The sequence below is a fragment of the Anolis carolinensis genome, unplaced genomic scaffold (genome assembly GCF_035594765.1).
Source record: "Anolis carolinensis isolate JA03-04 unplaced genomic scaffold, rAnoCar3.1.pri scaffold_14, whole genome shotgun sequence".
In the NCBI taxonomy this organism is placed as follows: Eukaryota; Metazoa; Chordata; class Lepidosauria; order Squamata; family Dactyloidae; genus Anolis; species Anolis carolinensis.
In genome coordinates, this window is record NW_026943825.1 from 2,543,969 (window position 1) to 2,560,591 (window position 16,623).

Here is a 16,623-nt window from a genome sequence, read left to right on the forward strand (position 1 = left end):
CGCTATCAGGACCTCAAGATTGAACTTCAAAGACTCTGGCAGAAACCAGTGCAGGTGGTCCCGGTGGTGATGGGCACACTGGTTGCCGTGCCAAAAGATCTCAGCCGGCATTTGGAAACAATAGGCATTGAGAAAATTACGATCTGCCAACTGCAAAAGGCCACCCTGCTGGGATCTGCACGCATCATCTGAAAATACATCACACAGTCCTAGGCACTTGGGAAGTGTTCGACTTGTGGTTTTGTGATACGAAATCCAGCATATTTATCTTGTTTGCTGTGTCATAATAAAATAATAATAACAATAATAACAATAATAACAATAATAACAATAATAACAATAATAACAATAATAATAATAATACATCACACAGTCCTAGACACTTGGGAAGTGTTCGACTTGTGATTTTGTGATACGAAATCCAGCATATCTATCTTGTTTGCTGTGTTATAATAAAATAATAATAACAATAATAACAATAATAACAATAATAATAATAATAATACATCACACAGTCCTAGACACTTGGGAAGTGTTCGACTTGTGATTTTGTGATACGAAATCCAGCATGTCTATCTTGTTTGCTGTGTCATAATAAAATAATAATAACAATAATAACAATAATAACAATAATAACAATAATAACAATAATAATAATAATAATAATAATAATAATAATAATACATCACACAGTCCTAGACACTTGGGAAGTGTTCGACTTGTGATTTTGTGAAACGAAATCCAGCATGTCTATCTTGTTTGCTGTGTCATAATAAAATAATAATAACAATAATAACAATAATAACAATAATAACAATAATAACAATAATAATAATAATAATAATAATAATAATAATACATCACACAGTCCTAGACACTTGGGAAGTGTTCGACTTGTGATTTTGTGAAACGAAATCCAGCATGTCTATGTTGTTTGCTGTGTCATAATAAAATAATGCATTCTAATACTAATAATAAGTACATAAATAAACGTAATAATGATAATGACGGGAATAATAATTCTCCTGCTCTTACCAGGGGGAGTCCGAGGCCAGGCCGGGCCCAATTGACGGAGGCCAGCTTGTGGGTCAGGGCTGCGGCCACGGGGCTGACCAGGTTGGCGGGCGGAAAGAGGGGCCCCTGGCAACCGGGGCACTGGAAGCCGGCCGGGGCCGTGTTCTTTGGAAGGTGGGCCACCATCTCGTTCAGGCACGACCAGTGGAAGAGGTCTGTGGCAGGAAGAAGAGGGAAAAGGGTGAGGAAAAGCCAAAGAACAACCACAGAAAGCCGATCCATTTACTGTGGCGGCATTGAGGCTCCCAATTACACCAAGGTTTCCCAGTAAAGACGTCACTGGGGCTCAGAGTGGCTTATAAATTAAATTTACATACAATATTATATTATTAGCATAGCACAATACTGGCAATAAATTACCATATTGTACTATATCAATATATTGTAATATTATTATTAATATTACATGTAATATATACCGTATATACTCGAGTATAAGCCGACCCGAATATAAGCCAAGACACCTAATTTTACCACAAAATAACTGGGAAAACATTGACTCCAGTATAAGCCAAGGGTGGGAAATTTCAGAAATAAAAATAGGTACTAATAACATTACATTAATTGAGGCATCAGTAGGTTAAATGTTTTTGAATATTTACATCAAGCTCACATTTAAGATAAGACTGTCCAACTCTGATCAAATCATTATTCTCATCTCTTCAATGTAAATGTGCTTATAATAATAATAATAATAATAATAATAATAATTACAGAAAAATAATACATGTAATAATAAATAGAGTGAAATAATAAATTCAGTAATAATAAGATCAGAGTGAAATAATAAATGTATTATTAATAATAAATATAGAGTAAAATAAATGTAATAGTAGCAACAATAATAGAGAAAAATAATAAATGTAATAATACCAATAATAATAGAGAAAAAATAAAAGTACCATATATTCTCGAGTATAAGCTGACCCAAATATAAACCCACCAGGACCCTCACCCGAGTATAAGCTGAGGGGGGCTTTTTCAGTCTTAAAGAAAGGGCTGAAAAACTAGGCTGATACTCAAGTATATACAGTATGTATATTTATACAAACTCAGCTATGTATCTATTATATTATTATTATGTTTATTTATACTCTTTTTCTCTCCACAGAGACTAAGAGCAGTTATATATCTATTATTTGTACATAACAACGTGTCTGTATGTATTATTGTATTACCTATTATTATTATTTTTATTTATGCCCCACTTTTTCTCTCCACAAAGGAGACTCAAACCAGCTATGCATCTATTATTAGAATTAGATTGTATTATTGCTGCTGTTGTTATTATTATTATGATGATTTATGCCCTGCTTTTTGTCTCCACAAAGGAAATTTGAAGCAGCTCTGTATCTATTATGATAATCCAGGAAGAGCAGAAGTACCGAGAAGAAAGCTTAGCTTATACAGGGAGCCATGACTGCAGAAATGAAAGCCTGGATAAATCAGCATCAGTTCTGTGTTATATTTTGACCCGTGCCTGGACCTTTGGGGTGACCCCCAGACCTAGCTAAAGTGCACCGGCATTAAACGAAAGAACTGACCATAGCAGACGAGGCGGACGGTCTCTTTGGTGGAAAGAAGGGTGTTGCAGAGCCGGCAGTTGGGGTTGTAGTCGCTGTCCTGGAGCCACTGCAAGTAAGACTGGACAATGCACTGCAAAGCAAGGGAGGGAGGCAAGAGCAAAGCATTATTATTATTATTATTATTATTATTATTATTATTATTATTATTATTATTCTCTTCCCACAAAAGAGACTCATAAGCCCCTATATATCTATTATTAGTATTAATGTATTATTATTATTATTATTATTATTATTATTATTATTTATACCCCACTTTTTCTCTCCACACAGCAACTCAAAGCAGTTGTGTATCTATTATTACTATTAGAATGTATTATTATTATTTACTATTATTGTTGTTGCTGTTTGTTTACACCCCACTTTTTTTCGACAAAGGGGACTCAAAGCGGCTACATAACTATTATTAGCATTAGACTGTATTATTATTATTATTTATCGTATATACTCGAGTATAAGCCGACACGAATATAACCCGAGGCACATAATTTTACCACAAAAAAAACTAGGAAAACATTGACTCCAGTATAAGCCAAGGGCGGTAAATTTCAGAAATAAAAATAGATACAGTAGAGTCTCACTTATCCAACGTAAATGGGCCGACAGAACGTTGGATAAGCGAATATGTTGGATAATAAGGAGAGATTAAGGAAAAGCCTATTAAACATCAAATTAGGTTATGATTTTACAAATTAAGCATCAGAACATCATGTTATATAACAAATTTGACAGAAAAGGTAGTTCAATACATAGTAATGCTATGTAGTAATTACTGTATTTACGAATTTAGCACCAAAATATCATGATATATTGAAAACATTGACTACAAAAATGCGTTGGATAATCCAGAACGTTGGATAAGCGAGTGTTGGATAAGTGAGACTCTACTGTACCAATAAAATTACATTAATTGAGGCATCAGTAGGTTCAATGTTTTTGAATATTTACATCAAGCTCAAATTTAAGGTAAGACTGTCCAACTCTGATCAAATCATTATTCTCATCTTCTTCAATGTAAATGTGATTATGTATCCTTTTAATAATAATAGAGTAAAATAATACATGTAATAAGAATAATAATAAATACAGGAAAATAATACAAGTAATAATAAATAGAGTAAAATAATAAATGCAATAATAATAATAATAAGATCAGAGTGAAATAATAAATGTATTAATAATAATAATAAAAATAGAGTAAAATAAATGTAATAGTAGCAACAATAATAGAGAAAAATAATAAATGTAATAATACCAATAATAATAGAGAAAAATAATAAATGTACCATATATTCTCGAGTATAAGCTGACCCAAATATAAGCCAACCAGGACCCTCACCCGAGTATAAGCCGAGGGGGGCTTTTTCAGTCTTAAAAAAAGGGCTGAAAAACTAGGCTGATACTCGAGTATATACAGTAATAAATGTACCATATATTCTCGAGTATAAGCTGACCCAAATATAAGCCAACCAGGACCCTCACCCGAGTATAAGCCGAGGGGGGCTTTTTCAGTCTTAAAAAAAGGGCTGAAAAACTAGGCTTATACTCGAGTATATACAGTAACTATTATTAGTATTAGACTGTATTATTATTATGGTTGTTTATTTATACACCACCTTTTCTCTCCACAAGGAGACTCGAAGCGCTTATGTATCTATTATTAGAAAACCAATAAAATGCAAAGAGCCACAAACAAAAAGATGAGAATTATGAGATGCCAACCATGGTATTAATCGATCACTATATCATCCGTTAGCACTAAATGTCCTCTTTTCAAGGACTGGCCAAATCACCCCTTCCTTCCAGATCTCCTTCCTTCGGAGGTAACGCATTCACCTTGGGTGTGCTCAGCAACATCAACAACAATAACAACAACTTTACCTTGTTGTGATTGGCGACGATGCAGTGCTCGCATACGTTGACGCGGTGCTCGAAGCAGAAGAGGTTGGTCACCTTCCTCTTGGGGCATTTGCACAGCCCCATCGCAAAGCCTGCAACAGGAGAAAAAAAAATAGATTCGATTATAAGGATTCAATCATTATTATTGGAAAGGAAAGGCCACTATCTGCCTTGGAAGGAGGAGGCCCTGTCCGTTTGAATCGCGAATAGTGTTTTAATCTTTCTTCTGTGTATTTTAATATATGCATTTTGTAGAAATATGTTTTTATATGTGTATTTTATATTTATTTATTATTTATTTATTACATTTATATCCCGCTCTTCTTTCTCACCCCAGAGGGGACTCAGAGCTGTTTACAAATCAAATGAACATACAATATATTATTAAGATAGTACAATATAAGCATTTAATTACTATATTGTACTATATCATTATATGGTAATATTATTATTACAGTAGAGTCTCACTTATCCAAGCTAAACAGGCCGGCAGAACCTTGGATAAGCGAATATCTTGGATAATAAGGAGGGATTAAGGAAAAGCCTATTAAACATCAAATTAGGTTATGATTTTACAAATTAAGCACCAAATCATCATGTTATACAACAAAATTGACAGAAAAAGTAGTTCAATACGCAGTCATGTTATGTTGTAATGATTGTATTTATGAATTTAGCACCAAAATATCACGATTTATTGAAAACATTGACTACAAAAATGCCTTGGATAATCCAGAACCTTGGATAAGTGAGACTCTACTCCCAAAACCCAAAGCAGCCCAATAATATATTTATTATTATTATTAGTTCTAATGTTTTTGATTGTGATCTTCTTTGAGTCTCCATAGGTAGAGATAAAGCGGGATAGAAATCAATCAATCAATAGACACAGTAGAGTCTCACTTATCCAAGCTAAACGGGGCAGCAGAACCTTGGATAAGTGAATATCTTGGATAATAAGGAGGGATTAAGGAAATGCCTATTAAACATCAAATGAGGTTATGATTTTACAAATTAAGCACCAAAACATCATGTCTTGGATAATAAGGAGGGATTAAGAAAAAGCCTATTAAACATCCAATTAGGTTGTGATTTTACAAATTAAGCACCAAAACATCATGTTTTACAACAAAATTGACAGAAAAAGTAGTTCAATATGCAGTAATGTTATGTTGTAATTACTGTATTTACGAATTTAGCACCAAAATATCACGATATATTGAAAACACTGACTGTAAAAATGCCTTGGATAATCCAGAATCTTGGATAAGCAAATATCTTGGATAATAAGGAGGGATTAAGGAAAAGCCTATTAAACATCAAATTGGGTTATGATTTTACAAATTAAGCATCAAAACATCATGTTATACAACAAATTTGACAGAAAAAGTAGTTCATTACACATTAATGCTATGTAGTAATTACTGTATTTACGAATTTAGCACCAAAATATTATGATATATCGAAAACATTGATTACAAAAATGCGTTGGATAATCCAGAACGTTGGATAAGCGAGACTCTACTATATGGATAACAAGAATAACAATAACATACAAACCAGAATAAAACATCAGCATCAAAACATTAGAACATTAGAGTCTAATGTATGATATAGTGAAAACACTGACTACAAAAATGCGTTGGATAATCCAGAACCTTGGATAAGTGAGACTCTACTGTATGGATAATAACAAGAATAACAATAACATACAAACCAGCATAAAACATCAACATCAAAACATTAGAACATTAGTCTAATGTATGATATATTGAAAACATTGACTACAAAAATGCATTGGATAATCCAGAACGTTGGATAAGCGAGACTCTACTATATGGATAACAAGAATAACAATAACATACAAACCAGCATAAAACATCAGCATCAAAACATTAGAACATTAGAGTCTAATGTATGATATATTGAAAACATTGACTACAAAAATGCGTTGGATAATCCGGAACCTTGGATAAGTGAGACTCTACTTTATGGATAATAACAAGAATAACAATAACATACAAACCAGCATAAAACATCAACATCAAAACATTAGAACATTAGAGTCTAATGTATGATATATTGAAAACATTGACTACAAAAATGCGTTGGATAATCCAGAACCTTGGATAAGTGAGACTCTACTGTATGGATAATAACAAGAATACATTAATAACCATAAAATAATTCTATATTATGAGCTCTGCTGCCATTCCCATGATCCCCCAGAATACGGTCGTGGCATTTAAAGCGGTATCAACCCGCATTACCTCCCCGGTCAGTCTTACAGCTCACCTTCTTCCTCGGCCTGCTTCCGCCTTCTGCCACGTCTCTTCCGGGAAAGTCGCGCACTGATGCCGCCGCTGAGGCGAGAAGGAAACCGAAGCGTGCCAAGTCTCGCGAGAAGTCGAAGGAAAGAACGACTGGAACTTTTGCCTCTCCTAAAATGGCGCCGGCTGTTTTTTCCTGAGCCTCTTCCGTTGTGACGGCGTCGCTTCCTGCGTGGAGGTGGCGGGCAATTTCAAAGGCGGAAGAAGGACGAGAGGAAGGCGGCGATGGCGGGAGGAGGCCGCGGCCTCCAGAGGCGGGCTCGCTCCGCAGGAGAGGCCCGGGCAGGTAGGTAGGCCGCGTCCTTGGGAGCTGTAGTTCCCCCAAGGAAAGTCCCAGAACATAGGATTCATTATTATTATTATTATTATTATTATTATTATTATTATTATTGGGTTGCTGTGAGTTTTCTAGTCAGTCTGGCTATGTTCCAGAGCAGGCCTGACCTGACCCAGCTTGGGCCCTCAAGGTGTTCTGGGCTTATAATAACAACAATAATAATAATTTTATTTTTATACCCCGCCCCATCTCCCCGAAGGGACTTCAACTCCTACAATTCCTAACAACCTCAGGCCTCTTCCTTTTCCCAATGCCTGTCCCAGCAGCATTCTCTCCTGACGTTTCACCCACATCTTATCCTTAGAGGCATTCTCAGAGGTTGTGAGGTTGGTTGGAAACTAGGCAAGTGGGGTTTATATATACAGTAGAGTCTCACTTATCCAACATTCACTTATCCAACGCATTTTTGTAGTCAATGTTTTCAATACATCGTGATATTTTGGTGCTAAATTCGTAAAAACAGTAATTACTACATAGCATTAATGCGTAATGAACTACTTTTTCTGTCAAATTTGTTGTCTAACATGACGTTTTGGTGCTTAATTTGTAAAATCATAACCTATTTTGATGTTTAATAGGCTTCTCCTTAATCTCGCCTTATTATCCAACATAGAGTCTCACTTATACAACACTCGCTTATCCAACGTTCTGGATTATCCAACACATTCTTGTACTCAGTGTTTTCAATACATTGTGATATTTTGGTGCTAAATTCGTAAAAACGGTAATTACTACATAGCATTAACGTGTAATGAACTACTTTTTCTGCCAAATTGTTGTATAACATGATGTTTTGGTGCTTAATTTGTAAAATCATAACCTAATTTGATGTGTAATAGGCTTTTTCTTAATCTCTCCTTATCCAACATATTCGTTTATCCAATGGATTGTGATATTTTGGTGCTAAATTCATAAATACAGTAATTACTACATAGCATTAACGTGTAATGAACTACTTTTTCTGCCAAATTGTTGTATAACATGATGTTTTGGTGCTTAATTTGTAAAATCATAACCTATATTGATGTGTAATAGGCTTTTTCTTAATCTCTCCTTATCCAACATATTCGCTTATCCAATGCATTGTGATATTTTGGTGCTAAATTCATAAATACAGTAATTACTACATAGCATTAACGTGTAATGAACTACTTTTTCTGCCAAATTGTTGTATAACATGATGTTTTGGTGCTTAATTTGTAAAATCATAACCTATATTGATGTTTAATAGGCTTTTTCTTAATCTCTCCTTATCCAACATATTCGCTTATCCAACGCATTGTGATATTTTGGTGCTAAATTCATAAATACAGTAATTACTACATAGCATTAATGTGTAATGAACTACTTTTTCTGTCAAATTGTTGTATAACATGATGTTTTGGTGCTTAATTTGTAAAATCATAACCTAATGTTTAATATGCTTCTCCTTAATCTCTCATTATCCAACATATTTGCTTATCCAACGTTCTGCCGGCCCGTTTATGTTGGATAAGTGAGACTCTACTGTATGTGGAATAATGTCCAGGGTGGGAGGAAGAAAGAACACCTGTTTGAGGCAGGTGTCAATGTTGCAATTGGCCACCTTGATTAGCACTGAATAGCCTTGCAGCTATGATACTTCATCTTGTTGATGGGAAGCTTCCCACCAAAGTGGAAATGACCTGTCGGACAGATGGCAAGCTATTTAATAATAATAATAATAATAATAATACGTTTATTAGTATCCCGCCTCCATCTCCCGCGAAGGGGACTCGGGGCGGCTCACAGAAATATCAGATAAAAAACAATAACAATGTACAATGCATCGACAAACAATAGCATGCACCAGTAGTCGCATTTACACATTAATCAAAAATATTAAAAAAAACTTATTAAAAACAGTGAGGCTGTAATAGTAGATCAGCAAAGTGCACACTGTAAGTTGCAAATTCCAAACATAGATAAAGTGCTACAATCATCAGACTGAAATCCAAAACCAAGGTCACAACTTGTGTTATGGAACTCCAATATGCCAATGACAACGTAGTCTGTGCACATTCAGGAGACCTACAAGCTACTCTCAACTCCTTTGCATAAGCTTACGAGAAGCTCGGCCTCTCATTGAACATCGAGAAAACCCTGGCTGCTTCCTGCCCGGGGGAATCCTTTCTTGGGAGGTGTTAGTTAGCCATGATTGTTTCCTTTCTGGAATTCCCCTGCTTTCAGAGTGCTGCTCTTTATTTACTGTCCTGATTTTAGAGTTTTTAACACTCTTTTGGTCTTTTTCCCTTCCTTTTTTTTACTCTTTCTTTTGTTTTAGGTGCCGTTTCCTTTCCTCCGAGGCGAAGGTCTGAACGGACGGCTTCTTCCACGGCTGCGTCTTCATCTCCAAAGAAGACATGTTTGAGGCCCAGCAGGGCGGACATCAGTCCGGTGCGTCATAGAAATACCCCTGGAATCATGAGATTGGAAGGGACCCCCAAGGCCCTAGAGTTGGAAGGGGCACCCAAAGGCTGTCCAGTTCAACGCACTAAGAAATAGATATAGATAGAATAGATACATAGATAAATACATACATACATATATTTATTTATTCTTAGAGGGGCCCCCGAGGCCATCCAGTCCAACCCACTAAGAAATAGGTATAGATAGAATAGCTACATAGATAAATACATACATACGTACATATATATATATATATTTATTTATTCTTAGAGGGACCCCAGAGGCCATCCAGTCCAACCCACTAAGAAATAGACATAGATAGAATAGCTACATAGATAAATACACACATACGTACACACACACACACACACACACACACATATATATATATATATATATATATATATATATATATATTCTTAGAGGGACCCCAAGGCCGTCCAGTCCAACCCACTAAGAAATAGATATAGATAGAATAGATACATAGATAAATACATACATACATATATTTATTTATTCTTAGAGGGACCCCAGAGGCCATCCAGTCCAACCCACTAAGAAATAGATATAGATAGAATAGCTACATAGATAAATACATACATACATATATTTATTTATTCTTAGAGGGATCCCAAAGGCTGTCCAGTCCAACGCACTAAGAAATAGATAAATATAGATAGAATAGATACAGACAGGTAGATAAATATATACATACATATATTTATTTATTCTTAGAGGGACCCCAAAGGCCATCCAGTCCAACCCTCTTAGAAATAGATATCGATAGAGAGAGAGAGCTGATAGAAATAGATTAGATGGATGGATGAATAAATATAATATAGAATAGAAAGATAGACAGACAGACATGGATAGATAGGTGGAGAAACAGAAATGTAGATAAAATCCTAGTTGGAAGGGATCATAGTATCTCCAAAGGCCATCCAGTCCAACCCTCTAAGAAATATATACATAGATATAGATACAGGGAGATAGGGCAGAATGAAAATAATTTTTATTATTATTGTTATTATTACTGTTGCATTATCCAGATAGATTTACATGGATAGATAGAACTCTAGACTGGGAAGGGAGCCCCAAAGGCCATCCAGTCCAACCCTCTACAAAATAGATAGAATCCTAGAGTTAGAAATTCACTGGAGTTTTGCAATTTCCCCGCAGCCTCCTGCGCCGCTCAAGGTGAAGAAACCCATCATTGCTCTGAAGAAAATTAGGCCACAATCGAACCGGCAGGTCAGTAAGGCTATTTACAGATTTGTTCCTGGATTAGCAATGCCATTTTCTAATTATGTATTTATTGAGATTTCATATACAATAAGAAGAGATGGGGAAAAAATTGGTATACAACGAAAGTGGGAGAACAATATTTTTGTTGTAGAAAAGTGGGAAAAGTAAAGAAAGGAAGAGAGAAAAAAGAAAAAAAAACTATTATATACATCTATATATCCACCTGCTCGTATATGTATATATATGCATCAATACACACACACACACACCTACATATACACAAAATAAAACTATTTTTTAAAAAAGAGAGAGAATAAAAATTAAAAGTTCTGGACTTCCAGCTTGCTCTTGCTATTTCTTTAACCGTCGTAATTAATATTCCATTAAGCTACATCCCCTTCGTCCTCTTCTAATCTTGGACATGTTGAGTTTCAGCAGATGAGATCTAATTTTGCTTGTTTTAGATAATCTTTGACTAAGTCCCAGTTGGTTTCTTTTTTTTGGTAGTCCTTGGTTTGGGGATAACCAGTAAGTCAACCTGTCCATATTCATGATCTCTAATACCTTATTTAGCCAATCTTCTTTTTTAAGTATTTCTTTTTGTCTCCACATTCTTGCGTAGACTAGCTTTGCCGCTGTGACCAAAAAGTTAAATAAAATTTCTTTATTCTTATCGTTAGCAATGCCATTTTCTAATTAGTTCTATCATAAAAACATGAAGAAAGTTGATTAAACTACCTAAACTTTGTCTTCATGGAAGAGGCATCATCCTGTAGCATATTTTGCTCTCGTTTCTCAATGAGTCTCTCATCATCGAGTCTTGACCCACTCAACCTAGTCTGGAGAACAACTACTTTCGAAGGAAGGACCACGCAATGAAACTGGTAATCACACTTTCAAACCAGGAACAAAACATTTTTCAAATTTGGTGACATAGTGTTATTGTTGTTGTTATTACAGTATTATTTCTGTCTAGCTAGCTATGACCTTTATTATCTCTATCTACTTCCCTATCAACTTAACATACCTCATGTTCTCAAAATTCACTTGTGCACTTTGCCCAGTTCATTTTTTATGATTTTTATTCTCCTGTTTAAATCACGTTTTATTAATGTTTGTATTTTATCTTTATATGTTAATGGTTAAAATTTTATATTTGCACGTGGTTTTGTTATTTGATGTGTTTTGTGTTATTATTGTATTTACCTGGGCTCGACCCCATGTAAGCCACCCCAAGTTCCTTCGGGAAGATGGAAGGAGGGTATAAAAATAAAGTTGTTGTTGTTGTTATTATTATTATTATTACATCATCTCCATCACTTATCTATATCTATCTAGCTATCTATTATCTCTATCAAGCATCTCTATCTATCTGTCCGTCTCATTTTGGCCTTTCTTTTTGGCTCCAGGTAAAAGAGGCCGCCATCACACCCCGACGGAGTCCAAGGGTCAGTCATTAGTATTAGAATTAGTATTATTACTATTCATGTTTATTTATGCCCTGCTTTTTCTCTCCACATAGGAGACTCAAAGCAGCTATGTATTATTAGTATTAGTATTATTATTATATTTATTTATACCCTGCTTTTTCTCTCCACACTCAAAGCAGCTATGTATCTATTATCAGTATTAACCTTTATTATTATTATTATTATTATTATTATTATTATTATTTTACTATTACAGTAGAGTCTCACTTATCCAACATTTGCTTATCCAACGTTCTGGATTATCCAACACATTTTTGTAGTCAATGTTTTCAAAACATCGTGACATTTTGGTGCTAAATTTGTAAATACAGTAATTACAACATAACATTATTGCGTATTGAACTACTTTTTCTGTCAAATTTGTTGTATAACATGATGTTTTGGTGCTTAATTTGTAAAAGCATAACCTAATTTGATGTTTAATAGGCTTTTCCTTAATCCCTCCTTATTATCCAACGTATTCGCTTATCCAATGTTCTGCCGGCCTGTTTATGTTGGATAAGTGAAACTCTACTGTATTATTATTAGTATTAATGTAATACAATGTAATAATAATTATAATTCACTATTATAATTGTATATTTATATTACATGCAATATTACTAATAATATTGCAATATAGTTGTATAATATAATATATTGTATGTATATATACTTGTAAACTGCCCTGAGTCCCCTTTGGGGTGAGAAGGGCGGCATAAAAATATATTTATATTGTATATTTATATTACATGCAATATTACTAATAATATTGCAATATAGTCGTATAATATAATATATTTTATGTATATATAATTGTAAACTGCCCTGAGTCCCCTTCAGGATGAGAAGGGCGGGATATAAATGTCGCTAATAATAATAATAATATATTTATTTATACCCTGCTTTTTCTCTCCAGAGACTCAAAACAGCTGTGTATCTATTATCAGTATTAAAATTTATTATTATTATCATTATTATTATATTACTATTAAACTCTCCGGCCCTTTCTGGCAGTGGCTGGTCATTTGCGTAAATGTTGAACATTGATGGAGCAAGCAATGTTGCACATTATTACGTTTATTTATACTCCACAAGGAGACTCAAAGCAGCTATGTATCTATTATTAGTATTAGTATTATATTTATTTATACCCTGCTTTTTCTCTCCACAGACTCAAAGCAGCTATGTATCTATTATCAGTTCTAAACTTTATTATTATTATTATTATTATTATTATTATTATTATTATTATTATTATTATTATATTACTATTATTATATTACTATTAAACTCTCTGGCCCTTTCTGGCAGTGGCTGGTCATTTGTGTAAATGTTGAACATTGATGGAGCAAGCAATGTTACACATTACGTTTATTTATACTCCACAAGGAGACTCAAAGCAGTATTGTATCTATTATTAGTATGATAATTTATTATTATTATTATTCCTCTTTCAGGTCCCTTTACAAGAAGAGAAGGAGAACGTCCCAGAGGCTGGGAGCCCGCCTGCAAAAGAGGTTGCCAAGGCGGATTGCACGGATAAGAAGGTCCTGTCACCGGTTGACGGCAATAATGCCGACGGGGCTGACGAGCGGGACGAGGCCATGGCCAAGCGAGTGCGGCGCTCCTACAGCCGCCTGGAGCTCAGCTTCGTGGGGAAGGAAGGCAATGCCACCTTCTCCTCCACCCCAGACACCCGCAAGCGGCAGACCCTCTTCGGCTTTGACCGGCTCCTGATGGAGGATGGAGCGGAAGCGGAAGCATCGCCCGCAAACGCCATAAACACTGGGAAATGGGCCGAAGCCACGTTGGAGCTCGACACGGACCTCCCGGGCATCGCGGGGGAGAAGCAGAAGCGCCGGAGGAGGAAGGTGCCCCAGTTCCAGGTGAGCATTGGAGGCCCCGTGGCCACTCAAAATATTATTATTATTATTATTATTAATTACCCTGTTTCCAGGAAAATAAGACATCCCCGGGCATGCTTCCAAACACAAACTTTGCTAGGTCTTACTTTTCGGGGATGCCTTATATTTAGCAATTCAGCAAAACCTCTACTAGGTCTTGTTTGGAAGCATGCCCGCCAAACAGAACACCAGAGCATTAGTAAATGCATATACCATAGAGTTTTGTACATGGAAATAATGGTAGTAACAAGAACTTCTTGATAGGATTCCCAGTTTGTCTGGTTATGCTGGTTTTTGATGACAACTACAGTACAATATAGAGTAAATGTTCGGTTTTTTTGTTCAACAATAAATGCGAATTCTTCTTCATGGAAACATAAGACATTCCCTGAAAATAAGACTAGCACATCTTTGGGAGTAAAAATTAATATAAGACACTGTCTTATTTTTGGGAAAACACGATATTATTGCTACTACTACTACTACTACTACTACTAAGAAAGGGCCAGGTACGTTCTCACTTAAGTGTAATGCCAGCCAAACAATTATGCCACTAAACAGCTTGCCTGCCATAGATCAGGACAAAACGTCAGGAGAGAATGCTTCTGGAACATGGCCAGGCAGCCCGGAAAATTCACAGCAACCCAGATAACAATATAATAATTATTCAAAAGGTTGTGCCACTCAACAGCTTCTATGAGAGAATGATAACAATATAATAATGAATCGGAAGGGGCAGTGTGTTCTTGCTCAGTACAACGCCAATCGGCAGCTTGTGTGAGAGGACAATAATATTATTATTATTGTATGACACAGCAAACAAGATAGATATGCTGGATTTCGTTTCACAAAATCACAAGTCAAACACTTCCCAAGTGTCTAGGACTGTGTGATGTATTTTCGGATGATGCGTGCAGATCCCAGCAGGGTGGCCTTTTGCAGTTGGCAGATCGTAAGTTTGTCAATGTCTATTGTTTCCATTATTATTATTTTATTATGACACAGCAAACAAGATAGATATGCTGGATTTCATTTCACAAAATCAAGTCGAACACTTCCCAAGTGTCTAGGACTGTGTGATGTATTATTATTATTATTATTATTATTATTATTATTATTTGATCATTTTGACTAAAGTTATTTTATACATCACTTCAATATTACTCCCCCATATTTTCTTTTGATTTAAATTTATTTTACTGTATTATTTCAAGATTGTATTTTCTCTATCTTCGACTTTCTCCCCAGGAATCGGAGCTGGACGAATGGATGGCCCAGATGAACGCCGAGTTTGAGGAAGCGGAGAAATTCAATCTCTTGGTGGAATGAAGCCTTTTGTGTTGAAAAGCTCAATGCCCAACCCTTTACTGACAAATGAGAGACATTCCGCTCTTCACCTCGAAACTGAATGCCTTGTACATTGCGGTGTATATTTGCTGTGCAGCTTGAGGCTTGCATTCCCCGTTTATGCATAGCTAGAATGTTAATTTTTCTACTTAATTCGTAGATAAAACCTGAGGTTTCGTTACAAGGTGTGTTTGTGTATATAATGTTTCCTCCCTCCCCAAAAGCTTATAAACCTTTTACGATGTTGGTTGACTTATCTAGAGAGCGAGATTTCCCTACTTGTGTGGCATCAATGTGTTAAAACCTGGCCTGCTTTTCAGTGTTTTTTTGCAAAACACATTGCTGATTCAGATTAAAACTTAACTCCCCAAAATGACAAAACAAAGTGAGGTTATTTTCATTGCTTTTCTGTGTTTCACTGGGGCACGAATCACCATGAATTAAATAACAATTCTGTGAAGAACGGATTGATGGCTTGGGTTTTGTCCTACGTACCTATTTATTCCGTTTTTGGAACCCTTTGTGGTGGATTTTAAAGCCGAAACCCAGGCAGTATTTTAAATCGGAGTAATAATAATAATAATAAACTTTATTTATACCCTGCCAACATCTCCCCGTGGAGCAGCTTACATGGGGCAGAGGCCCAAACAACATAGAACAAAACATAAACAACATAATACAAATCACACTATAAAAAGATAAAACAGTAATACAATATATCAATTAAAACAAAATACAGGATAAAAATTGCATTTAAAACACATAAATGGTATAAATGGAGTATGTATTGTCTTGTGTGCCACGTTAGGTCCAGATCCATTGAGTCAAATAGGAGCCTTTGTGGTACAAACATTCATACATACCTATTTATTTGGTACTGAAACCATTTGGTGTGGATTTTAAAGCTAAAACCCAGTCAGTATTTTAAATTGAAGTATGCGCTGTTTGTGTGCCGCGTTTAGTCCAGATCCATCAAACCACATAGGAGCCTTTGTGGTACAA

The 16,623-nt window shown here is 35.4% G+C and overlaps 2 protein-coding genes across 3 annotated transcripts in view; one reads left to right on the forward strand and one right to left on the reverse strand.

Moving 5' to 3' along the window:
* The window catches only part of zfpl1 (zinc finger protein like 1), a 13,671-nt gene extending 6,688 nt beyond the window's left edge, over positions 1–6,983 (reverse strand). Inside the window, exons 1-4 of one of the 2 annotated variants that reach the window (XM_062964857.1) lie at positions 6,855–6,983; positions 4,542–4,651; positions 2,619–2,730; positions 1,036–1,229 (exon numbers count right to left, since the gene is read on the reverse strand). In XM_062964857.1, coding sequence (XP_062820927.1) covers positions 1,036–1,229; positions 2,619–2,730; positions 4,542–4,643 — 408 coding nt within the window. In that variant the 5' untranslated portion in view covers positions 4,644–4,651; positions 6,855–6,983. Of the gene's footprint in view, positions 1–1,035; positions 1,230–2,618; positions 2,731–4,541; positions 4,652–6,829 lie in introns of both variants that reach the window. The other variant, XM_062964858.1, reaches the window with a different exon arrangement.
* A 43-nt stretch (positions 6,984–7,026) lies between these two features.
* cdca5 (cell division cycle associated 5) lies at positions 7,027–16,088 on the forward strand. The gene is made up of 6 exons (XM_062964859.1): positions 7,027–7,175; positions 9,529–9,641; positions 10,833–10,904; positions 12,308–12,346; positions 13,828–14,256; positions 15,523–16,088. Exons 1-6 carry the CDS (start codon positions 7,115–7,117, stop codon positions 15,601–15,603), a joined length of 795 nt encoding a protein of 264 aa, XP_062820929.1. The 5' UTR covers positions 7,027–7,114; the 3' UTR covers positions 15,604–16,088.
* Positions 16,089–16,623: the final 535 nt, after the last annotated feature.

Excerpts from the sequence above, each read along its gene's own strand:
- cdca5 (XM_062964859.1), top strand. The coding sequence starts at position 7,115 with ATGGCGGGAGGAGGCCGCGGCCTCCAGAGGCGGGCTCGCTCCGCAGGA. Across the intron at positions 7,176-9,528 it reads CGCAGGAGAGGCCCGGGCAG|GTGCCGTTTCCTTTCCTCCG; the intron begins GTAGGTAGGCCG and ends CTTTTGTTTTAG. Across the intron at positions 10,905-12,307 it reads GGCCACAATCGAACCGGCAG|GTAAAAGAGGCCGCCATCAC; the intron begins GTCAGTAAGGCT and ends TTTTGGCTCCAG.